At 39.7% G+C, this 26,218-nt stretch overlaps 1 protein-coding gene across 1 annotated transcript in view; it reads right to left on the reverse strand.

Moving 5' to 3' along the window:
- Positions 1 to 7,923: 7,923 nt before the first annotated feature.
- The window catches only part of ZNF827 (zinc finger protein 827), a 132,976-nt gene continuing 114,681 nt past the window's right edge, over positions 7,924 to 26,218 (reverse strand). The window contains exons 9-14 of the mRNA XM_065405706.1: positions 21,683 to 21,820; positions 19,913 to 20,081; positions 18,264 to 18,430; positions 14,328 to 14,519; positions 14,058 to 14,235; positions 7,924 to 8,731 (exon numbers count right to left, since the gene is read on the reverse strand). Coding sequence (XP_065261778.1) covers positions 7,924 to 8,731; positions 14,058 to 14,235; positions 14,328 to 14,519; positions 18,264 to 18,430; positions 19,913 to 20,081; positions 21,683 to 21,820 — 1,652 coding nt within the window. The remainder of the gene's footprint in view (positions 8,732 to 14,057; positions 14,236 to 14,327; positions 14,520 to 18,263; positions 18,431 to 19,912; positions 20,082 to 21,682; positions 21,821 to 26,218) is intronic.

Here is a 26,218-nt window from a genome sequence, read left to right on the forward strand (position 1 = left end):
ACTGAAACGAGTCTTCAATCATAGGGATCTGCAAACAGGCACCAAGATCTTGGTTTACAAAGCAGTTATCATCCCTGCCCTTCTCTATGGATGTGAGACCTGGGTAACCTATAGATGACATCTCAAGCAGCTGGAGTGGTTCCAACAGCACTGCTTCAGGAGGATTCTCAGGATCAGATGCACTAACATCAGCGTTCTCTCTGCAGCCAACATCAGCAGCATAGAAGTGCAGGTCATGAAACACCAACTCTGCTGGGCTGGTTACTGTGTACATATGCCTGACACTTGCCTCCCGAAGCAAGTACTCTTCTGTCGGTTAAGTCAGGGAAGAAGGGCTCGCCGAGGGCAGCGGAAGCGCTTCAAAGACATACTGAAAGTACACCTTAAAAAGGGAGGCATCAACCCAACAAACCGGGAGGACTCGGCGAGGAACAGAACACAGTGGCGCCACACCATACACCGAGCCACAGCTCACTTTGAGGAGAACAGACGTGCTCATGAGACAGAGAAGCAACAAAGGAGGAAAGAAAGGGCACAACACTCCAGCCACCAACTATGTCTCCTCCAAGATTACAACTGCCACTTCTGTGGGAAAATCTGCAGGTCACGTTTTGGGCTCCTAGCCACTTAAAAACCTATCAGCGAACCGACCCCCCTTGGCAGACATCATCCTCACATCGAGGGATAGCCGAAGAGAAAAGATTTAAAAGATACCATAGTAATTTTCTAAGAAGGTTGTTTCTACTCTACCATTGACCTTTTTGCAGCGTTGTCATAGTTGTGTTGGTCCCACGCAAAGTAGATGAGGTAGTATCTTTTACTGGACCAACTTCTGTTGGTGGAAGTTACAAGCTTTCAAGCTACACAGAACTCTTTCTCAGGTCTGCAGAAAGAAGACAGACACTCAGCTCTTGTTCAGATTTTGGGAAAGAAGCAATGTGTAGTTCAGAAACTTGTACTTTCCAATAGAAGATGGCCCATTCAAAGATATTGGCCCATTCAAAGATATTACCTCATCCACCATGCCTCTCTCATTGGCTTGCTGTGTGATTTACAGTAAGTCATGTCACGCTATGGGCTTCAGCTTCTCCCATACTTAACCTGGGTATTAGAATATTGACCCCTTTTTTGTCAAGTTTTTTGAGTTCTATGGATGACAAGGGCTGTATACAAACCAAGTATTAATAAAATACTGAATAAAACATTCCTGCCAGCTTGGGGAGCTCAAAAATGAACATGGGTCAAAAAATGTGATTCCTGCCTTGTGGGAGCATAGACAGCCAATCAAGTGTGTGGAGTACAGTTGACTTTTAAAAAAAAGTGAATTAAGTGTTTGGAAATGGTGCCTAATTGACAGCCCTGGAGAATATATCCTTTATTAGCCCACAGAACAAGTACTGTTTGAAAGGTACAGTGCAACCTTCTGCACACTGGGCCTTGGTCCTGACCTGAAGGGGCCATTTCTAGGGGTGAGATAGTAGCTTACTTTCACCACCAGTCTTTAACTTCTCTGCTGAGACTTGCTAAAAAGGAAGCTAATTAGCACCAAATATGATTGCAGTTGTTGTAATGTGGACATCTGTTCACTAGGAACAACTGATATTTTAAAACCACAACATCTATCTATCTATATTTTAAAATATAGCTATGCGCAACTGATATGATCTACGACAAAAATCTCTCCAATTAGCATCAATTTAGATATGGGTATAGAGAAGCTATCCTAGGTAACTGTTATAGGTTTTTAATGTCTCCTTTGGAGCCCTGTACTGTTGGATTCCTTGTGACTGAGGCACTTGGCTTTACAGTCTGATAGGTAGAGGATTACAAGAAATAGTGCCAATTCAAATGTTTAAAACTCTCTAAAACTTTTCTAAAATAGCTTCTCTGTAATATATGAGGCATCTGCAGTATACCCAAAATCTTTATATTATTCCATCAGGTATTTGCTCCCTCTAATTTTAATTGAAGGAATCATCCCATCTGTGTACCAATAAAGCCTTTATATCACCACACAAACATGTTCTGTACATGTCAGAAAAACTAATTTAATAAAGTTTTAATAACCTAAATCAAACCGTGCAGGGTTCCGAGGGAGCCAGAGGTCTTTAAAAAGTGATCTAGCTTTTCTAGATATGCAAATGTCATTTTTTGATCTCTCTCTTCCCCCATACCAAACTTTGATTAATTTTAGTCTTACTATTTTAATATTTACTGTTCTCATAGACTTTAAGGCCAGAAGGGACCATCATGATCATCTAGTCTGACCTCCTGCACATTGCAGGCAACAAAACCTCACCCACCCACTCTCCTGTAATAGACCTATGTTCTGTATGTATGTATGTTCTGATCAGTGTGTGGCTTGGTAAGATATAGACTGCTGTTAGTCATTTGTAAAACCCTTTTGTCACAAATTTGAGTCCAGAGGGACCCTAAAGTTTGGACCTGTTTGGGTTGGTTTAGTTCCATCTCTAATTAGGAATAAATGTTGTCATTTTAGTTAATATGTCAAATCTGACAAACAGGATTTTTTCTTTCCGTCTTTAAATTACACAAAATGACCAGATCCTCAGCTAATGTAAATTGTGACAGCTCCACTTACTTCAATTGAGCTATGATAATTTACGAAAGCTGATGATCTGGCTAAAATGTTTATTGTAAGGGAGGGATTAAGACTTAATGAGGGTCTGACAGATCAGTCTCTGGTATTGTATATGAAAGATATTACAGAAGCTGCCCAGGGTCTAGTTTATCCTCCATCTTTTTACTATTGATGCAGATTTATTAATATTTGTAACTCAAAGTATAAGAAGAATATCATTTTACTTTTCCTTTGTTATAGAAACAGCTGAAGTGGAGAGCGCGAGGCAATCTTTTCTCAAACGTAACTGATTATGCAGCCAGGGCCATGTAAAAAATAGAAGCACCTTTCCTAGAACATAACTAGTTACCAATTGATGCAGGAGCAGGATTAAACACAAGACTGAAAAAGCATGATAAAGCATTGTCGTATTCACTATGAGGTGCTAACATGGTACTCAAGGATTAGAATATTTGTTCTAGGACTACAACCAAGAATTCTCCAGCTAATTTTAGAAGTTTATACCATGTCTTGATTTGCACTGAAGATTGCTTTGAATAAGATAATTCCTTCATTACAGTGGTTCAATATTCTATTCTAACTTCGTTTCAAAGTGTCAAGCTCTTGTTTTGATAACTAGTGCCCTCACCTCCATGACTCTTGGCAATTTGTCTGACCTTGGATCTGCGTAGATGTTTTCCCTCTCTCCTGTGCATCTGAATGTCTTAATGGCATTATCCTTTTTTTATGCTGATCTTTACAAGACGTTGACTAAACATACACTCTGTGTTGGATGACAGAAAAATTCACATTATTTCACCAAAATGTACTAAATGAGTATTAAAGGCCAGATTCTACCACCTTTACTCACACTAAGTAGCATCTTACGCCACAATTAGTTCCACTGGTTTCAATTGGGCTACCTGTGGAGTAAGATATTACTCAATATGGAGTAAGGGTGGCAGAATCTGGTTGTAAATCAGAATTTCATAGTTTTTAAGGGGATTATGATAATCTAATCTGATCTAATCTCCTTGTCATTGACACGATTTCTTTATAATTTACCTAAAGGCTATCATGAATAATTGGTCAGACTTTTACAAGGGATAGTAGGAGGGACCTTTATTAAATTCTGTGTTGTGGCTGTCCCAACAAGGCTTTCATTTATACGCCCAACCTACAGTCTGAAGGATCTCAAAGTACTTTATAAGGAAAATCATATACAAATGATATTTAGGGATCACTACTAAAATACCTGTGGTGGAAGACAGCAACTTTTTAACAGTACACAACAATACTACACATTAGCTTTAGGAAAGGACGTGAAGAATGCTGTATTCAATTAAAATACAGGGGGAATATTTGGAAGGTAGATAGAATGTAGTTACATAAAGTTACATGCTAGCAAGTACGGATTATATTTTTGCTCTTACAATGCCTCAGAAGGTCAAGACTTCGCTTATATCTCAACTGAAAGACAGTACTTTCAGCCACACAGTATGCCCCTTAAAAATATATTGGAGCATTGGTTCATTATTGAATCAAAGGAAAAGGTGCCACATCCTGAGTCATGCAGCACCACTTCAAACAGTATATAAGTGCTTTGGAGGTCTCCCATCCCAGTACTGAGCAGGTCCCACTCTGTTTAGCTTGTGAGATTAGAAAAGATTCCAACACAAGGCAGTATGGCTGAAGGCCAAATAGTCAATTATTAATTTCCTTACATTTGCCTACTTTTGATCAAGAAATATATAAAATGTAACAACAACTGGAATTACAAAAAAACTGCAGAATTTGCTCATGGTTAAAACTGAATAAAATGTCTGTCTTACCTTTTTATGTCTGTTACTCCTGTTGGGAATACTTTCCTATCCGCATTTTTTAAAAATCCTTAAAGTTAGATAGATTAGTTAACAAACCAATGGAGGGGGAGGGGAAAAAAGAAAAGAAACCAGAGTATAGCCAACCTTTTTTAATTAGAGTATATTGTACTTCCAAACTGGATACACTAGAAATTGGCAATGCAACATAAGATGCAAAGGAATATACCAGTTACTGTCAAAATGACCCTGTACAGCCTTATAATGCAAAAAGCTTTATACAATACAAATTTTTATTAATGTACACAAACCTTGACAGTGTGATATTTGAACATAATACAAGTAAAAAAGGACAGGAGAAAGAAAGTGCTGAGAACTTTAACTGAATTACTGGATGGAAAACCAAGTCAACCTTCATTTAAGAATGCATAGTGAAAACGGCTATGAAATCAGCTTTGGGATGGTGGACATTTACCAGAACTTTTAGTCTTTAACAGGTCAGAGATATCTATGGAGAACATTCCTTTCCTTAGCTTTGAACTGCAAACCAATTATTGTATATGCCAGGGCTCTGATAAATACTGTATATTTTTCTTAACAAAAATAAAACACCTCCAAATACATCTTTTCTCCCTCACCAGAAAGAAGTAAATGTTTTTTTCCAAAGTGCTAAACAAAGTTGCTCAGTTATATCAAACGTTATTGTCATTCAAATACAGGTTTGGCAGAAAACTTAAACACATGGGATTAATATGCTGACAGCTTCATAACACTCATTCCTGGGAGTTCCAGCCTTATTATAGTGCAATTTGGTTTACAGAAAATATTCATTAAACATTCCTACTTCTTTGCTCTTGTACATCTGTAGTTTATTCGCTGATGCACATGTGGGCTTTTTCCTTTTTTTTAAAGTGTCTGCTCTATTGTAGTAGGGTCAGCCAGAAACACTGTGAATGTATTTTTGTAACAGTTGTATTAACTGAAATGCAGATTGCATAATTCAGGGGGTAAAGAAACTCACCTTTTAACAGTTCTTATTCTGAATGAGTTATTAATGGAGAGCCCTACTCAGCACACTCTATTTTTGTCAATACTCTCAAAGAAGTCAAAGAGGGTTTTGCTGGCGTAGGTGCAATAATATGATAAACAGGGCCTGAATTGTTTGCCTTGCCTATTAATAGATTTAGACAGAAATTTAGAACAGATGACTTATATTAATAGCTTAGCTAGAATAGCCACATGCTCACAGGACCAAAAATATCTGATGGAACTTAAACAATTAGGTGGGAAATACTTCGTCATTATTACTTTACTTTTAAATTGGTATATTACAGTCTGCTAAAATGTTAGGTTCTCCTCATTCTGTGTTTTCTCATTGCAGACAGCTTCCAATATTTTAACATGTATTAAAAGGTGTGGAAACTTACAAATGAGCCTAATGACTCGGGAAAGCATTTCACCATATGCTTAACTTTAAGTACAACAGAACTTAAGAATATGTTTAAAGTTAAATATATGACTAAGAGCCTTCCCTGAACAAGGAAGCTTTCCTGAATTGGGGCCTCATTTTGGTACAGTCCTAGACAGCAGGCCTGATTCAGAGCCACTGAAGTTGTTAGGCGTCTCCCCACTGACTTCAAGGAGATTTGGATTAGACCCTTAACTGTGGGTGAGAGAGGATGCTTTCAGATAGGGAAGATGTGGGGGTAGAAAATTAAATCTGATTAGGGCCACTTCTTTTAAAGCTTGATTGGGGGAAACCCTGAAGAAAGCTAGTGAGATCTCTAAACACATGATGAAACAAAGATCTAGACCAAATGCCAATACCATGGAAAACAATAACACAATAAGAAAGGATTCTTGTACATCAACTGATTTTAAGAGAGAAATAATTTTTAAAGGTTCAATACTTTATACTTCAAATTTCAATAGAAAGAATCTTTTACTCCTGACCTTTCTGTCTGTTTTGCACTGGAAACTGTTATCTTAAGAAATAGAGATCTATTAACACGCAGCCAAAGTTTTCCCCTCTTTCTTTAAGATCACTGTTTGCTTTTTAAGATTAACAAAGGTTATACAACCAATCCACTTTTGCTTCTTACTGCAATAAAGTGCTACATATAAACTTGTCATTTTAATGACCACAAAGTAAGAGCATTAAATAAGTATAAAGTTAGCCTTCTAGCAGTGTACACTCTATCAGCCATTAACAAAAAGGAATAAAATAGTACTAATAACATGGAAGATAATATTGATAGGACCATGTAATTTGCAGATACAACCAAAAAGTTGAGGGTATAAAAAGAGAACTGTATGATTAAACAGCACCTTTTCATATCTTTCTCTTTCAAAGAAGTTGCAGGTACCTTTTCAAACATACAATCTGATATTACTTTATCCTGTAAAAGAAACGTTTTCTTCTTTTATTTTTTTTATTTTTATTTTTTTTTGCAAGTGAGGAACAAACTAGTGCAAGACTAAAGCACTGTGCAAAACTGCCTTTTTTAGTCTGAGCATTTATACCCAGAATTTATCCATATCCTTTTTTTTTAATCCCCTTTGCTGGATTTAACCACCATAGAATTCTAGTTATACAAGTTGTTCCTGCAAACTAAAGGTAACCACTGCATTAATACAGTATAGATTATATCTATATATATATATGCCCTTTTAAAACAAAAGATGTACACTATGGGCCAGACTCTGATCTTAGTTACACCAGCGTAACAGTAAAGGATCTGGCCCTGTGAATGTGTGTATATATAATGCACACACTACAGGCATGTGTATGTATACACACACACACACACACACACACACACACTTCAATTTCACACACTCATCTTACAGTGCTGAAAGTAATTTCTTCCAGATCTGTTCCACCTTAATCCTCAAATCTTTACAACTGATGATCTGAGGACAAGGCACCAAACACACTATAGGAAACTGCAAACAGCACTGAGCCAATATACCAATCCTCACTGAACCAAGCATTGCTCTTCTCAACAATCACAGAGTTACGAAATTCTAAAATGAAAAGGAGGGTTGGAGGAGGCAGAAGGAAGGAGGAAAGTAAATGAAAAGGGAATTTTTAAAAAATAATTATTAAATAAGCCAATACAAAGGATGTGCAAAAGCAATGTCATGGCACACTACAGACAGGCTCTCTTTCACACATTCGCACTCACACACAAACCAAAAATAAAACGCATCAATATGTAATCTTACAAGTGCTGATTGCCATTAAGGACACTCTTGTTCAGCTTAACAAGACAAAATTGTTTCTTAGATAAGAGTACTGGGAACATGCCTCTGAAGGTAGAAGTATGCAGTAGGTTCACCTCTCTGAAGATTTAATAAAGCAGCTTTCAGGTCAATGCAATAAGTATACACACAGAGCCATTTTCTAAATCTTACTAATGATATATAGTACAAGTGTTCATACCTCTTCAGTCTAGGTTTTGCAGCAATGTATACCTGCTGGGTTTGTTGGGATATTTTTGGTACAGAATGTAACTGTCCTCAGACAGTTTCTGCCCTTTCTGTTAGTCCAAGGTAGGCGAGGAAGGAGTGTTTAGGTGAGGTGCCACCTAGAGGTGCAGTCTGAGGTCTGGGTGGATGAAATGTGAGATCAAAGTGGTTCTTGGGGAAAAACATTGTTAAGGGAATGAGATGGGCAAAATCAGAGTTCCAGTATTTATCAAAGCACAAAGAGGTGCCATTTATGGCCAAGGCCTTCACTCCCAAGTTTGGCTCTGCTCCACTGCTGTGTGCAGCTGACATGGCCACCGTTTGCAGAGCCTGGGAGGCAGACATGACTGAGAGGGGTGACAAGAGGTTCCTGGAGCTATTGACTGTTAGGAGAGGGCTGGCTTGCTTAGAGGTTGAATACTGGCCCTTCTTCTCTTCTTCGGGGCAGTCCCCATTCTGGTGCTTCTTCACGTGGCGGCTGAAGACAAAAGGGTGGGTGGTCTTGAACAGGCACTCATCACAGCTGAAAGTCTGGCGTGGAGCATGCTTCAGTTTCTTGTGTAAGTTGAGATTGTCTTTGCGTTTGCAGCTGTAGCTACACTGGTCACAGTGAAAAGGGCGCTCCCCAGTGTGGACACGCACATGCTCTATCAGCTTGTTGGCTGTCTTTGAAAGATAGCCACACTGGTCACATTTGTAATGGTTACCAAGACGATGTTCCCGGATGTGCATTTCTAGCTCCAGCTGATTTGCTTTCACTATCTGGCAGATCCGACACTTGTACTCCATCTTGTAGTGGGTCTTCAGGTGGCATTCCATTGCTGCAGGGCGATTTGTGGAGTAAATGCAGAATGGGCACCTATCAAAAGAACAAAACCCAAGAAAAGACAGACAGTCAGTTCTGAATAGAATTTTTTCACTCTTTTCTACGCATTGACATTCTTGATTTAGCTTCTCATTCAATCTATTTGAGTCTAAATACAGGGCAAACAAAATTATTTTTCGGTTCATTTTAGTATATTTTGCTCTTCTTAGCCTATGCCTCTAGAATAAAAATGTATGAGCAGGATGATTTACTACAGCAGGGCTAACTTAATCCTAGGAAAACATTGATTCATCCCACAAAAGTGCGTGTCTAATCTTACTTCATCTCTTAATGGAAAGGGAGTTTGTGCAGAAATGTACGAGTGTCCACTTGTGTAAAGTAAGAATAAACTTGCCATGCACGAAACCAAACACATACAGAAAGAGAATGTCGGGAATTCCTTTAAAATAGCTTTCAAGGATAAACTGACAGTGTACCAAACGAAAGAACAGAAAGTTGGTTTGTTAGTGGGAAGTTCAGTCAGTACCTACTCTGTTTACCAGACAAACGAAAAGGTAACTTACTAGTAACTGTAGTTTTTTTCCAAGTAGATTGTACTGATCCCCACTCCTGGCATTGAAGACAAAACTCAATGGAGAACACACTGAAGTCAGTAACTACTGGCACCAAGCATATGCCCCCTTGTGAAACTGAATGCCACAGCTCCTCTTCCTTCCACTTACTCAAAATCTTTGATAAAAGGACTAAAAAGAAGTGGGGTGGAAGGTGGGTCTATACAATCTATGCAAAGAAATACAATTTCTGGTAAGTAAGCTTTCTCATTTGCATACTGTCTGTAGAGATAGTCATTTCTGGGAAATTAATTAGCAGCACTAACTCAAAAGAGATGGGTAAAAGTGGCTGGCAGTGTTTGCCTGAAATACTCCTCCTTGTTGGCAGGTCTTGATACTGCTGGGGAAAATTGAGTGGGTTCTGCTGACTCATTGAAGCAAGAGACTCATTAGTCCACCTGGATATTAGAGAGGCGGTGGTGGTTCACTATAAAGGGAGGATCTAGGTTGTGGGCTGAGTAGTCAGGAGAGAGGAACCCTGAGGAGCAACCCTATGTGGCTGAAGGTTGGTTTAAACATTGCGATAATTAATTTCTTCATCAATAAAACCAAACCAAAGAAAGTGGGTGAGGTTTGACTCTATTTAGCATGTGTACTGTATTTGAGAGGAGGCTGGAGAAGGCAGCTGTTTGCAGTGGCTCTGAAGTATATTAATTAAATAAATATTGCAGAACTGTTCTCCCAAACTTGTCTTAGATCTACCTGCCAAGCTAAAAAGAGTAATGCTAAGTAAAAGTATGACTAGAGCTCCAGGTAGCAGACTTACAGACACACAGAAAATGTATTCCAGTTACAACAATCTCTGAGCAGATATCATCTCTCCCATAGACTTGTTAAATCTACAATAAAAAATCTAGGAGGCATACACAAGTTTAATTTTATCTAACCAAGTCACTTTTAAACATAGGGAGGAAGATGATGACTAACAAAAGGACAGATGGATAGTAGTAGCAACCAATCAATATTCTTGGTCCATAAAAATATGCTGATCCAAGAAAGCAGCCTTGCAATGACGATGCCAAAGCAATTAACTGTACTAGAACCAAGGATTCTGATGTCAAGGCAGCACTCATACTTACCTCTCTTGGTGCTGACTCCTCTTTGGATCAGAATCTTAAGATTTCTTTCTGGATAAAAACTGGAGGAATAATGGTTTTCCTCATATTTCGCTCCATCCTCGGTGTTGAACAGGAAGCAGAAAAGTACAAACCTATCTGATATTTAGATCTCTTTGGGTTTCTGGAATGCCTTCAGAACATAGCTTTTTATCAGATTCAGCTCTCAACTTGCCTCTACATTGTGTAACTGAAGAAGGACAAGGAGATAACTTAGCTGGACTGCCAGAGCTAGCCTGATGTATGCAGTATGTAGCTTGTCTCTCTCGCTATCAGAAGTTGGTCCAATAAAAGATATTACCTCGCCCACCTCATATGTCAGAGCTAACCTGAGAAACCTTCAAAGCTCCTTACATCAGGAACACTTGAGTCAAGATTCACGGTCTTTCCTGGCACAGAGAATAGATTCAGCATAGATTACACCCAGGGACAAAAGGCAACTGGTATGTGCATCCGAGACAGATGTCTTGTTCTTGCAAGATGCATACTGTCTAAAGCTGGTTTTCTTCCCAGATTCAGTCATCACATCAGAATCAAATACAGACCCCTGACTGATGGAACTATTGAGCTTGATACAAGAGTTTGATTGGCAGATGGAACCAATCCACCAAAATGCACAATGCACAGATTTAGCTAAACTAAAAATGTTATACCTTACTGCTAATGAAAACCAAACCAGAAAAGTATTAATGTAACATTTACAATACACTAACATTAATCTGGTCAACAAATACAACAAAAGGAGGGATGCAGGGAGTGCTGGTGTGTTGAACCTTACTCACGGTTGAAACAGTTCTAACCTTATTGCCTGAAGTGGTTGGAACAAACAGAGGAATGGGACGTGAGTCCTTATATAACATCACATTGAATGTTTAGCTCCAGGAGGGAGCATGTATGCATACCCAACAGTCACTGCTTGCCTGAGCGTTCCAACTTTGACACAAAGGCTCATGTGCACTCTAGAAATAGGGGTCTATACAGACAATTCTCAAAGGACAACGCTTATTTCTTAAAACTAATGAAGCTTTCTTAAAAGGAAGATTGGTAAAAGGAACAGACAAGTTGCAATTTAATGCAGTAACCCATGCCCAACTCAAGACACACCTACCTAAATTTGTACTTTTCCTGGACAATTCTGAAACTCTTTCAATGTCCTCAGCTATGCACAAAAATTGTATTATCTACATTATGAACAGGAAATACAGCACAAGTAGTTCCATCAGAGAAAAGTAATTTAGACATTTACAGTCTGTTACATTGTAAGGACATTTCTGTGACCACTGCTTGGTCTCTCAATTCCAGCTCAGGCAAAGACAAAGTTTTTTTCTGACTCATTACCAATATCTTTTCAAGCAAGTTAATCCACTTAAATGGTTAAAGAAAATGCTGTATTAGCAGAGGATATCAGGATATTTTGAAAGTATATACTCGTTCATAAGCCGAATTTTTTTAGTAAAAAAGGGAAGCACCAGAGAAGGGGGACAGCTTATGAGCGGGTATAGAGAGGGAGAGGTGGGACACAGCCCCTGGCCCCACAAAGGGAGCAAGGAGAGGCAGCACAGCCAGAAGGGAAGAGGCAGGGCCAGAGTCTCTCCGCTTCTGGCCACGCTACTCTCCCCCCAGCCTCCGAAGCAGCTGCAGCTCTGGGGCTGGCAGGCTGCAGCCGTGCCGCTCGGCCCCGCCCCCCAGAGCAGGCTGTGGCCGCGCCACCCAGCCTGCTGGAGCATGCTGCGGCCGTGCCACCCGGCCCAGCCCGCTGGAACATGCTGCAGCCACGCCGCCCGGTCTGGCCCACCGGAGCAGGCTGCAGCCGTGCTGCCCAGCCTGCCGGAACTGCTCCAGTCAGGCCAGAGACATCCTCCCCTGGCCCACCCCAGATAAGGTGGGAAGGGATGGGATGGGAAGAGTGTGGGGGTCCCAGGCTATGGGTGGGGTCATGTGGGGGGTGGTCACAGGGGTTACTCCCCTGACCCCCAGCTTCTCCTTCCCCCCAAAATTTCCCCACCAGTTGCTGTCCTGGCCCGTCTGGGTAAGCAGCTGGTGCGCCGGGACACTTTGTTTACTTAGGTTTACCTCCATGCCTGCAGACACTCGAGGTAAAAAAAACCAACTTGGCCCACCAGCGGCTTATCTTCATGGCCCGGGAGCCAAAGTTTGCTGACCCCTGAATTATAGGGTCGGCTTATGAACGGGTCATGAAAATTTTCCATTTTTACTTATCCATCTTGTGGGGGTCGGCTTATAAACGAACCGGCTTATGATAGAATATATATATATATATATATATATATATATATATATATATATATATATATATATATATATATATATATATATATATATATATTTGTTAGTGGTCACCTTATAATTTATAAATTAAATTATTAAAGCCTGTGACTAGCCTATAATTTAAAAACAATACTGTAATGTAAGAAATGACTGAGGGAACATGTATACAAACGTACAGCTAAACTACCTCCTTCCTTGTTACATTTACAGATTCTGTATTTTTGCAACAGAGAACGCAAAATTAATAATATGAAACAAAAAGTACTGACACATCAATGTATTCAATACTCATGCAGCTAGAGAGGACAACAAAAATTACCCAGAACTGAAAAGATACTTGGAGAGGGGAAAAAACCAAACCAAAACACTGGAGAATATCTGCGTCTGTTATTCACCTGCATTTGTAATAAGGACATTTCTTCAGGTATTAATAGGGAAAAAAAACAGGGGCTCTGTGTATTCACTATAAGAACATCACTTCTTCCCACTCCCCAAAAAAACTTTTAAAAAGGAACAAAAATTAGGGATACAAAGTCTTGTGATACAAAAATCTTTTCCACTTTGAAAACAAAAACGTGCATGATTACTGGTGAAGATTGCCTTTGCATTAGGAACTGAAAAAGGCTGTAAATAATTGGGAAAGTTGGAATGACTTTATACTTTGTTACATAAACAAAAGCTTGCAGACTGTATCTGAGCTAGCGTCAGGGTAAAAACTGCTCAGCCTTTGGTTTTTATATTATTTTTCTTTTTCACTTTTCCTTTGAAAGGCAGGCTGCAAACTAAGTGGAATAATTTTGTCATCCATTACATTTGTGGCATCCACTGACCACTGCTTTCAAACCCAGTGGTTGGTTCTAAACTATCCTTTGCCATGATACCTACAATAGACTTGGCAACAATTAGGCTGCTGGTGTGTGAGACCACAGCCTACCATCATGTCCAACACTATTTCATTGTTTCCTTGTACTCCTCTGTCTGACCTGTCTTTCTCCAGTTGTCTCATGTCTTATATTTAGATTGTAAGCTCTGTGGGGCAGGGACTGTGTTTGTACAATGCCTACCACACTGGGGTCCTGGTCCATGACTAGGGCTTTTAGGCACTATGGTAACACACATAATAAATAAATACATACATAAATAATAATAATAATATAATAAATAAACTACATTCAACCTAGAGGGCTGGGGCTATGTTACCCAATTAAAGATAAAAATGGTAGCCCTGACTTTGGATCATCAGGCATTAACTAACCCCTTCTAATTTACTTCCTTTATTACCTATCCCCACCCAGTATTGGAGATGCTTAACACAGTAAAAGTTTGTGTACTTGCTTTCCTTACTTGAGCCCACCGGTGGGGACAGTGTGGCATTTCTTGTGCTCCAATAATTGCTCAGGTGTCTTCATGAACTTATGGCACACGTCACACTCAAACATCCGTGTAATCAGGTGGATTTGCAAATGGCGCTCAAACATGTTTTTTGTTTTGCAGACAAAGTTACAGAAAACACATTCAAAACCTGAAAAATGAAAATACGGACACATATTACCCAAGTTCCATCCAGTTCCCTTGCTTAGAAGAAAGGAGTCTGTCTGTTTAACCAGATTTTACCTTTCTCTGATTTCTCTTCAGTGTTCAATAAGGTCTGGCTACCAGGCACTACGGAAATTACTAGTAGGTTGTTTGAACCCTTGTTTTTTTGGGTAACATCTGCATCTTCTTTGCTATTGGCAGAATCACTAAGTGCTGACAGAGAAGATGAAGAAGGGCTGTTTGATTCACTGGGTGTCTTCCGCTCTTCACCTGAAAAACAAGAATAAAGTCCACTTGCTCATCAGTATAAGGGGAAAAACTCAACCTCTGTGAGAGATTTCCAGTTATCCTATCCTATGTATTCATAGTTTAAAAAAAAAAAAAAAAGACTTGTGTTAAAAAGAGAAGCAAAGTTATTTTGAACTCACAGGTGAGCTTGTTTAGTATAAATCAATTTGTTCTTAAGCATCATGGCTACATTGCCTCCCTTCTGCAGGGTGCCTACATATTCAGATAAGCACCTAGTGGGATTTCCAGAAGTGCTTAGGTGTCTTACTCCCATTGATTTCATCTTCATCTTTAGGTGCCTAAATATCTGTAAAAATCCGGTCCTCTCTACTTAGGTGCTAGTGCACTTAAAACTAAAAGTACCATTGTCATCTACTACATAGCACAACAAACTACATTTGAGATAAATCTGGGTTGTTGACGGCTGTGTAATAGTTTGTGTTACAAAGATGGAGTTTATAGAAGACTTCCGTGTTGCTGGATGCATGAAGTTAGTAGTCTTCTCTTAAGGACTGGTTATCATTAGAATCTTTTAACGAGTTAAAACTAATTTTAAGAAAAAGCAAACACACACACAGAGACTTCACCCAACTGGATATAGAGTTCAAATCAGTCAGGGATTTCATGTGTGTACAATAAGCACATAACATTCCAGGGAGTGCCAATTCAGAACTGTAATACATGTTAGCTAGGTATGGAGATTAGGTTGTCTAGATGTTATAGCATTGGACTGGGAGCAAAGAGGATTTGGGTAATAATCTGCAATGAACCTTATTTGGCAATAGGCAAATTATTGGACCCGTCTTTGCCTCAGTCTAATTAGTTGCATAAAAAGGAGAACCTAACTAAAAATCCTAATCCTATGTATGTGACAAGATTTCTTAACTAAAGTCTATATCCTGCAAACAGTAATGAACAGGCTTAACTCTAAACAGATGAGTAGTTTCATTAAGTCAAAGTTAGGTTAAATATGAGGATAAGAGTTTGCTCAATCAGCAGCTAAATAGCTGAATTCAATATGATGAATGGAAAATATTTTTTAAGATAAAGAGTCATCAGAAGACAACAAAATACACAGAAATATTTGTAAAACTGGATTTGATATCCAATTCTGAAATATTTAAAACAAAAAATCAAAGAACCAGACAGAAAAACTCCTGGTTTGGTCCTGTCCAAAGTTTTATTCTTTGCCTTTTTAACCGCTTTATTATCTTTTATATATGTCTAAAACAAACTGTTAAATTTTCACCATTGTTTCTCTTAGGGATGAAATGGTGATTTCATTTAACTGGAAATCATGCTCAGAATAAAGCACATCTGTGTAAAATGAAGGCCTTCTTAACATCTGTGCCATGAGCATCACTTACTGAACCCAAAACAGAAAGTTCAAAGCACAATGACTCCATAAAGAAATGTGCTTCATTTTCACACAGAACAAAGACCTGCAGAATGCAGAGATGCCAAAGTCTGACTCTTGGATATGCACTCTTGAAACATAAATTACAGATGAGATCTGAAATTATTTTTTAAAACAGAGTACGTTAGAGAGGCCATCCTTAGGGTGTGAGTTTCCCCTGAAACCCTGCCACATTTAAATTCACTAGGAGACTCCTCTCCAGCTTTGCCCAGTACAGATTAAGTTTTCGATGAAATGCTGCAGTGATTGACCATAAAATACATAACTAAAAATAAGTACCTGTAACCAGTGTTTACAGAGAACAGTTAGAGATGCATATGGATGCATAAGGCAATTTCTGAGTTTGCAATTCTTAAGTTCCACAAAGGTTTGCAGAACACCAAGTTGGATTTGTTTTATGGGCTTCATTTTTAAAAATGGAAGCCCCTGGTTCTCATACAAAAATGCAAGTGTAATTTGTCACCTGCATATTGCAGAAATTATATGCACAACTTGGGCAAATATGCCAAAATGGCTAATTACCTACCTATCTATGTTTACCCGTACCCATTTGCACACTGGTCTTGGGCCTCAAGTTTTTAAAATATGGGTCCAAATGGCTACAGTATTATTGGAAACATAGAGGAAGTGGGGGAAGGAAGAAGTGAAAGAACGAAAACTTGCTCTATGGGTCATTCATCTACTTAGAGAACAAAAATGTGTAAATGATATGAGCTTTTAACACAAAGACTACTGCATAGGATAACAGATGATTCCAGAAGGTACAGAAGCATATAAATCTCCAAAAAGTCTTTGCTGATGTCTAAATTGAGAATGCTGCACTCCTACCATTTATGACATCAGCAGTAAAGCCCTAGGAATAAATGCAGGATTATATAGAAGAATAATGGATACAAGCAAAGTTACTTGTGCTTACCACATTCATATATTTTACATACAGCTTTTCAATATTTAACATTTTTAAAGTATATTTTTCAGCATTGGACACAGCACACTAGGAACTCATCTCCCACTAATTAATGAAGGTTTCACACATCACTTGTGTAGAGCTAAAACTGTACACCTTACAGGTTGTTTGGTCAGAACAGTGAGTGTTTGAAGGCACCTTCTTCGTCAACAATATATGTGCTTTCAGCATACTTTCAAGTCATAGTGTTTAATTTCACCGACAAAGGCTCCAATCCTTAAGACACTAGAATGGGACTCAGCAGATCTGGATTCAATTCCCAGCTCTGCTACAGACTTTCCATGTGACCTTGGATGACAATCTCCATTTGCCTCATCTGTAAAAGGGGGATAATTATAAGGGTTTTGTGAGGATAAATTCATAATGTTTGTGAGGTGTTCAGATATTATGGAGATGGGAATCATATCAGTACTTTGCACCAGCACAGAACCCTCTGTGGACTTTCACTGACTTCATATTTCTGTAGTTGCATTAAGTGCATCTATCTGCAAGTTGAGGGGGGAAAATCCAATTTTATTCCTCGTAGAACTGCAAAAGCAATACAGTGATGGAAGAGACAGCTGAATTTAATTCTCCCTAATATAACTGTCTACAAAATTGTCAGCTAGTTTCTGATGACAAAATCCTTATGACGGGTGATACTTAGAGAGTAATTAAGAGTATTCTAATTTTCCTCTCCTTACATTATGCCAGGCTTCATTAGTTGGAATAAATATATGTGGTTTATTTGAAAATTTTCATTAATCAGAGGTAATGTAGAAGTTCTTTTCTTCTGCTGGTACGTGAATAGAACCAGAGAAACACAGAAGTCAAAAATCACGACCTGTTTAACTATTTAAAATGATGTTGGAACAGTAAAACAACAGCTGCATTAGTTTAGTTACTGAATCAGAGCTCTAGCAACAAAGTTTCCAGACATACGGACTGGGGAGGGGGGAACAAACTCCAAATATTGGCACAACTCAGTACAATTTTAGTATATTACACACTTGTAATCTTGGGCAATAGTTAACACCCAGAAATCACCATACAGCTACTGAAGTCAAATTACATTTTAATAAACCAGTAAACAAATAAACAGTAAGTAAACCAATAACTTGTGATTTTGACAACTTTAACTTCATAGAAGTCCTTTATTTATGCCCCCTGACTGCAAAGTGATCTCCCCAAGCAGACTTCTTACCTGGTGGGGATCAACTGACTTCAACTTTGTGGGGTCATGACCATAATTAGTAAGAATTTCAGCGGAGGAAAGGAGTGCTGATAGGAAGTGTGAATGATTGCAATGAAAAATGGGGGGGGAGAAGAGAGATCACAGGAGCAGAAAGTGTTGGATTGTCACCTGTGTGCTTGGTGCTGACATGAGCCTTCATATCTGACTCTTCCATGGTGACAAAATCGCAGGCTGTGCAGCAAATAGAAAACATCCACTGCTCTTTATCCACGTGAAGGGACATATGACTGACAAACTGGACATTCATCTCTGTCTCAAATCCACATACGTGACAGCTGCAGACAGAAGGGAATTAAAGAGAAAAAGAGTAAGAAACATTAAAAAAAATCCCCATAACAAATGTACAAAGCTTCTACTCGTTTTCATAAGAAAACTCTTGCTTCACTAATCTCTTCTCTACTGTTGAATTTTCAATGGGAAATTCTTTTGCCGGCTGAACTGCCTCTGAACCGAGGTCCCTGCCAACCTGATTAAAGGGAGGCCCAATGCAACAATCCCAAACATGCTATAATGATGCTAAATAATCGTAAAGTTAATTAAAAACTACGGATTCCAGATGCTGCACATCACCTAGCTGAATCCTTTGGGCAATAAGATGCGCTGCAGTCTTGCCAAGATGTTTAGGAGGGCTGGTACACTGACAAACAGAGCTTGCTGCACTCTCCAGGAGCCATTCTCAAGCCCTGGAAACAGTCCCATGTCAGATCAGGATCTCCTGCAGAACTGCCTGACTTTCTGAGTACAAGCAAGCAAAAATGGGTTCAGGGATTCCTTCTACTTGACTGGACAAAAGCAATTACCACCTATGCAAATAATCAGCACTGATGCAAATTTTACAACCATCAGATAACAATGATGTTCAGAGGTAATAGAAAGGAACTTATAGTTTAACTTTCTTTACTGTCTTCCTCTTGTTTTAATTAAGGCATTAACATTTTAAACAAAGCCAGAACACTGAAAACAGTCTTGTACTTGCAGAGGGATGGATGAGATAATCTAACAGGGCTTGTGTATTTCTGATTTCTATGACTGTAATTAAATCTGTTCCCACCACTTAGATTGAAATAAGATTGATTTTGCAATCCATATGTACACTAGGATTCATATCAAAGCTTGAAGAACATGTGATAGTGCTTACATCAATAATAAATGCTTGAGCAACACAATTGTATCTGTACCATTCTTTTATCATCATGAGTTTTCCTAATGCTCCTATTCTCGCCTTCATAACTTTGGCCTTCTTTATTATACGGAAACATTCTTTCACAGGTAGTTGAATTATAAAACATACCTGCCTAAGGCAATCAAAGAGATAAATCAAATAGAGGAAATGTTTATATTTATTACAGAAATTTTAGTTGAAATGATTGAACTAATTGCATCAAGTGGAAGGCACTATAAATTACCGCAAATGTGTTTACACACTAGTAAATTCACATACGTAAAAGGGAACTTATTAGATGTATGTTGAACATGTGGTAAAAGTTCTTGAGGTATTTAAAGGCCTATCTGCCTTTCAAAGCCATTTAAAAAGTGCACAGTCTTTCAAAGTGCCTCGCAAGGCTCGGAAGCATGACATAACCAGCTGGGTTTTGTTGCTGAACCTAAAGTCAAATGTGGCTAAGACAAATACTTCAGTCACGTTCTACCTTAGAACAAAAAAGGATCATCCTCATAATTTGTCTTTAGCAAGCAGACAGGCATATCAGACATTTGGATTCTGGTCTCTCGTGTATGGCCCTCTACTGGGTCCTCACCTGTAATAATAAGGGTGCTTCTTTCCACTGCCTTCAGAAGTGACAGCGCTGACAATGTCCTCAGTGTCTGTACTCACTAACTTCACAGAATGGACAGTCAGGTGCTGGTTCAGATTAGCACGGCACTTAGCAGCATAGGGGCACAAATGGCATTTGTATTTTCTCTCTTCTGAAAAACAAACAAATCATCTAAAGTGTGTGTATCAGTCTTAAGTGAGATATTTTAAAAACCTCATTTCAAATATGCAACTACATATTGCTTGGGTTAAAAAGTCTGAACAGCTGTTAGAATCATCCAGGCTGACACATTTAGGAGGTTAGAAAAAAGTTATCAGGCTTCACAATAGTAATTTATATAAATGACTCATTTTCAGCTAATTTAAGGGTATTTTTGAAATTTGGTCTAAAGATTGTATGAAGTTTAATACAAAACTTTTTATGCTGTGGAAAACTGGTGTAACTGCAGCTCTGAGAATTGCCCCTCAGCCACTATAGATTCAGGTCAGTAATGTGCAATTCATTTCTTCACCTGGCACTTTTTTTTTTCTGTAGGGTTGAAGTTCTTGAAGGTGGTTGTGTGCATATTATCTATCTTTCTATCTATGGAGTTTGATGCTTATTTACCAAAACTTGGAGAAAAGCATCTGTATAGGTAGTCGAGTTCGGAGCACAAGTTAGCCAAAACCCCTCGAAGAACAATAAAACAAAATCCAAACCAAACTCCTCAGCAGTTTCTGATGCTTCACAATTTTTAAATTAACATCTCTAAATCTTGGCGACAAAGTCATCACACACAGCAGGTCTTATTTTGTATATACTTGATTAAAAAAAACAACCAAACATTAAATTGCCTTTAAAACCTTTCCTCTTTAAGAAAAGCTGCTTCACTTTTGGAATACAATAATACAATGTGCAAGCACTAACAGAGAGAAATTCAGAATCTGAATAAGACAAAAAATCACAAAACCACAGAAAACACCATGTGGGGGTTTTCTAGCAGGGCCATACTAAGTGGTACTATATATACCAGCATGATGCTAACAATATTTTTCAGCACTATGTCTGACATTCTTGCTTCCTAATCTTATTAATCTGTGCATTGCATCTCAACACATTTGTCCTTTGGCCTGAGCTTGAGACATTCTCCCTAAAAAGCATGCACTATACACTGGCTGCAACATCTGGTTAGACAAATCCTCTGTATAAAACTAGTGGGCATAGAGTCAGATCCTCAGCTGATTTTAATAGCTCTAGCTCCACTGACTTTATGGAAAAGGGTGTTGTAGAAAAGAGTCATCCTCTACTCCCTTCACTTGAGCTAAAAGTTCATAAAGGTGAACATCCCAGAGGCTAATTAATATTTGAAACACTATGGGCTGTCTCCTCTGCTGGTCACTAATGTTTAAAGAGCCTGTCATATAAACAAAAACAAAACAAAATACAACTTTCCTCCTCTCTTTAGAGCCCTGTTTACAGGCTTGCTTAATTGGTGGTAACCAAAAGGTAGTTTGATATTGTCAGAACCTGGCAACTGGACAAATTCCCATTTGACCGTTTGTTTTCTAAAATGGATGATGGTTGGGCCATAATGAGTTAGGTTAGCTCCTTGAATTTTTAGCCCAGTTCTACTTGTCTTCATCCCAAGTGAAGGGAACAGAGGATGTCTCTTTCCACAACATTGTGTTTCCTTGCAGTGAATCTTGCCTCATGTTCTTCTTGCAACAAACTTGCATGACACTGTAAATGAGAACGCCAAAGTGTTTGATTTACCTGTGTGCAGTGAGAGATGTCGGGACAATGTCTGCTGTCGGCCAAACACTTTTCCACACACGTCACAGGGAAAGAGCTGGTCATTAAATTTCCAAGATGGCAATCCGTTTCCTGCATCCAGCCCTATCCTTTCTGTGTCTATACCAAAAATGCATAAATACAAAGTCTTATTTTAACAACTTAAAGAACTCTTAGATTTCACTCTATGGACTACTTTCATGTGTCATGTAAAAGACAACACTCTTAACCCTACATTGCTGTTCATGGCACACGAGTTCACATGAACTCTGAAGCAGAGATTAATTTAATCTGTAACCTAAACTGCAAATATTCCTCTGTTTCACGGTCCATAGCAATTTGAGTTTCTGATACAAAATCCCAAAGCAGGGCTTGCACAGAACCAAAACATCCTTGGGGACCCTGGCAGAACACGAGAAAAGCAATGTTACAGATGACTATAAAAGAATAGTATAGACAGGTAGTAATAATCTGATAAAATCTCAAATCCATCATAAAACTAAGAAAACAAAAATGCAACAAAAGATGCATTTTTGTTTTGTTTTTATCCCTACAAAGTCAATAAACTGGCTGCTGTACAGACTATCCTAAGGCAACTGAGGCTCCACCACACCAGTGTTACTCCTCTCAGCTACTATACAAGGGATTTCACAACACAATATGTACTGTAATTTTCCCCCCATCAAAAGCCTACTGTAGCTCTGACTATTTTGTATGGCATCTTTCCAACAAACTGTATTGCAGAACACTTTAGAGTTACTATAAAGTTGAAGAGGCAAACCATAAACAGTAGAGGAAGAGGTACAGGCAAGAGAGAGCAGAGAAAAGCACTGTAATTCTGTTTTTCTAAATAGATCATTTCACTGGCCTTTTCACTTCCCCTCAGTGTTTGAGGGGTCTCTCCTTTAAGGCGTTGGTAAGTTTTACCCTAATTTTTATTATTCACTTTCTCAGGCAATGTTTTCAAACATTTTCATTTTTTATTCGCTTACTTCTTTGGGGAACTTTTGACAACTGGTCAGTTCAAAACTGATTGCAATGTTGCAAAGGCAGCAGCTAAACTAAGAGAGCAAAGCATGATCATCAGCTGATGAAGGTTGAATTGTGTTCCAACCTGCTCCCAGGGCCCTTAGGGATCAAAAACTTTCAACAGCTTGGGGAGTTCTGCTTGTCTTGCACTAAGAAGCTAAGGACCAGGAGTGAACCATCTTTAGAGAAGAGGGAGTTTTAACTACATTAAGACTAGATGGAATCTCCATTAGTGAAAGTCTGTTCCAGATGACAGAAAATGGAGAGGTGAAGGCTCTCATACCACCAGACTGAGGGAAGGGATAGAGAAAAGGGCAGTGTTAGATCCTAGGGAATGAGGGGGAGTAGAAAGAGATAATGTTCACAAGATAAGTTAGAGCAGCAAGGCTATAGAGAGCAATTTTGAACTGGATCCTGAAACAAATGGAGAGCCAGTGAAGTTTGAGGACAGTGGTGATGTCATCTTGCTTCTTCATACCAGGGTTGCCAGGCGTCCGGTTTTCGACTGGAATGCCCGGTTGAAAAGGGACCCTGACGGCTCCGGTCAGCACCACTGATCGGGCTATTAAAAGTCCGGTTGGCAGCACAGCGGGGCTAAGACAGGCTCCCTGCCTGCTGTGGCTTTGTATGGCTCCCGGAAGCAGCGGCATGTCCTCTCCTCCAGCTCCTACGCGTAGGGGCAGTCGTGGAGGTTCCGCATGCTGCTCTCACCCCAAACACCAGCTCTGCTGCTCTCATTGGCCAGGAACCACAGCCAATGGGAGCTGCAGGGGCGGTGCCTGTCGACAGGGCAGCACGCACAGCCACCTGGCTGCACCTCCGTATAGGAGCTGGAGTGGGGACATGCTGCTGCTTCCAGGAGCTGCTTCAGGTAAGTGCTGCCCGGATCCTGACCCCCTCCCACACCACACCCCCTGCCCCAGCCCTGATCTCCCTCCCACCCTCCAAACCCCTCGGTTCCAACCCAGAGCACTCTCCTACATCCCATACCCTTCATCCCCAGCCCCACCCCAGAGTCTGCACCCCCCACCACAGCCCTCACACCCAGTTCCCTGACCCAGCCCAGAGCCCCCTCCCACACTCTGAACCCCTCATTTCTGGTCCCACCCCGGAACCCACACCACCAGCCCGGAGCCCATACCCTCTCCCCCACTCCAGCCCCCGAGTCAGCCCGGTGAAAATGAGCGAGTGAGTGAGGGTGGATGGAGTGAGTGGGGGGCAGAGCTTCGGATAAGGGGCGGGACAATGGTGTTCCGTTTTGTGAGAGTAGAAAGTTGGCAACCCCACTTCGTACATGTCAGAAGCTGAACATCAGCATGCTATGGCAGAGGAGACGCTTTTACACAATACCTCATAAAGCTTGAGCAGGAGGACTTCTACACTTAGGGTAGGTCTATACTTACCCGGTAGTTCGGCGGCAAGAAAATCGAACTTCTGGGTTCGACTTATCGCGTCTTGTCTGGACCCGGAAGTGCTCGCCGTCGACTGCGGTACTCCAGCTCGACGAGAGGAGTACGCGAAGTCGACGGGGGAGCCTGCCTGCCGCGTCTGGACGGAGGTAATTTTGAACTAAGGTACTTCGAACTTCAGCTACGTTATTCACGTAGCTGAAGTTGCGTACCTTAGTTCGAATTGGGGGGTTAGTGTAGACCTGCCCTTAGAAGTACACAAGATCAAAGAAGGAAAATTTATTGGGTAATGTATTCGGTAATATTTTGTTTGTTTTGTTTAAGGGCCATCATTTCCAGTCAGGGTCCCCTTGACTAAAAGGCCAAGATTCAGTGGGACTTTCTCCTCTATTCTACACCATCTATGGGATTTTGGATGTACCATGTGAATAGCTAACACGTCAAGGACTATAGAACCGGTGTGTGTTTATTTAGAGCAATAGAGGAAATCTGGATTGGGATTTCCTGTTAAACGGGTGCAGGGGGAGGAAAATACACTATGACTCACCCAGGAGCCGAGGTGAGGCACAAAGGCTGAGAGACTGTAATGTCCTGTAGGGCTCAAGTTATCACTGCAGGTCCCTGTCTGCACAAAGCAATGAGGCACTGAACCATGAACAGTAAACATCACACTAGCACTGGTGATGCTCCCATGAACCAGGACTCCCTGCAGTTGCAGGTTTGGCCTCCTTGTCTGTGCTAATTCTGCTTCCGTTTATAGAATAGAGCAGGCTGGGCAGCTTTTCAGTTGAATGAAAAATTAATTCCAATACTTGACAAGTTAAGTAATAACAGAAAGGCTCTCTATTTGGGAGGGGGGAATTTATGTAGTTATTATAGCATGTTCTATTGGAGGTCACACCTGTCAGCACCACCACAGCTACATGTTGTTGGTTTGGGGTTTTTTTTTGTTTTTGTTTTGGCTGTGATACCATATCTATTGGTACAACAGGGACTTGACATTTGATAGAGGCCTTTGGATGCCACTATAATATAAATAAATAATAATAATAACAATTTTTTCGAGTGAGATGACTCATACATCTGTGAAATCAGTCATTTTGTAAAAATTAATATGAAAAAGAATGCAGACCATATATGTCACAACTTCCAAGAACATCAATAAACAACAACTCATTTGATTATATTCTTGAGCTCAAAACAATGAACATTTTGACTGCAGCAATGCTATGGATATTTTAGTAGAGCTTTCAGAGTACATAATTAAAACAGTGCTTCAAAGGGGGAATATGGTCATAATTATAAGAAAAGGTCAAGAGTGTGCAGGTTTCTTCAATAGCGTCACAACAAAAATGAATTAATTGGGACACATACTAAACAAGCAGACTCAAATAGAAGTAAATACATCACTTAACAATTCCTTCCAGTATTAGTCATTGGCCTTCTTTTATCTCTCAAGAAGCTGAAATACAATATCATGTTCCCTATGCTGGATTTATATCTATCAGAGTTGTAGGAAACTCATAGAAAGTTTGAAAAAAATATCCATTTTCAGATTATCCAGAGCTGTTAAAAACTAGTTCCATTATGTAGAATAGGATACTTTTGATGCTTTTAATTATTTAGTTTTATTTTAAAACTGTACTGCTGGGTTGCAACCTTCAGTGATTTTTCTCCAGTAGTTGCTGAATCACTTTCCTGGCTAGGATACTGCAAAGTATTCTAGTCAGCGTGCCCCCTACTTTAGCTATCATGACCAAAGTAAGCATCTGGTGCAATGAGGTGCTGACCACCTCCCACAAGGTACTTTGAGCTCTTCACTCTCATAGAAATCAATCACTTTGAGTGATTTCATGCTGTGAAAGGACACTATTTGTCATCCATGGTAACCAAAGCTCTTTGTCCAAAGAACAGGTACAGCAAACTTTCTCACACCCATCCTGTAATTTACCTCACCAATGACCTGAAGAGTCACTTCTAGGGGTGAGTTGATCGTTCAGTCATCATATCTACTCAATTCTTGGTTCCTCTGTTGGGACGGCAAATAGGGGTGCTGATTAGTACCAGTTGTGATGGTGAT

This window comes from Emys orbicularis, chromosome 5 (assembly GCF_028017835.1).
Source record: "Emys orbicularis isolate rEmyOrb1 chromosome 5, rEmyOrb1.hap1, whole genome shotgun sequence".
NCBI lineage: Eukaryota > Metazoa > Chordata > Testudines > Emydidae > Emys > Emys orbicularis.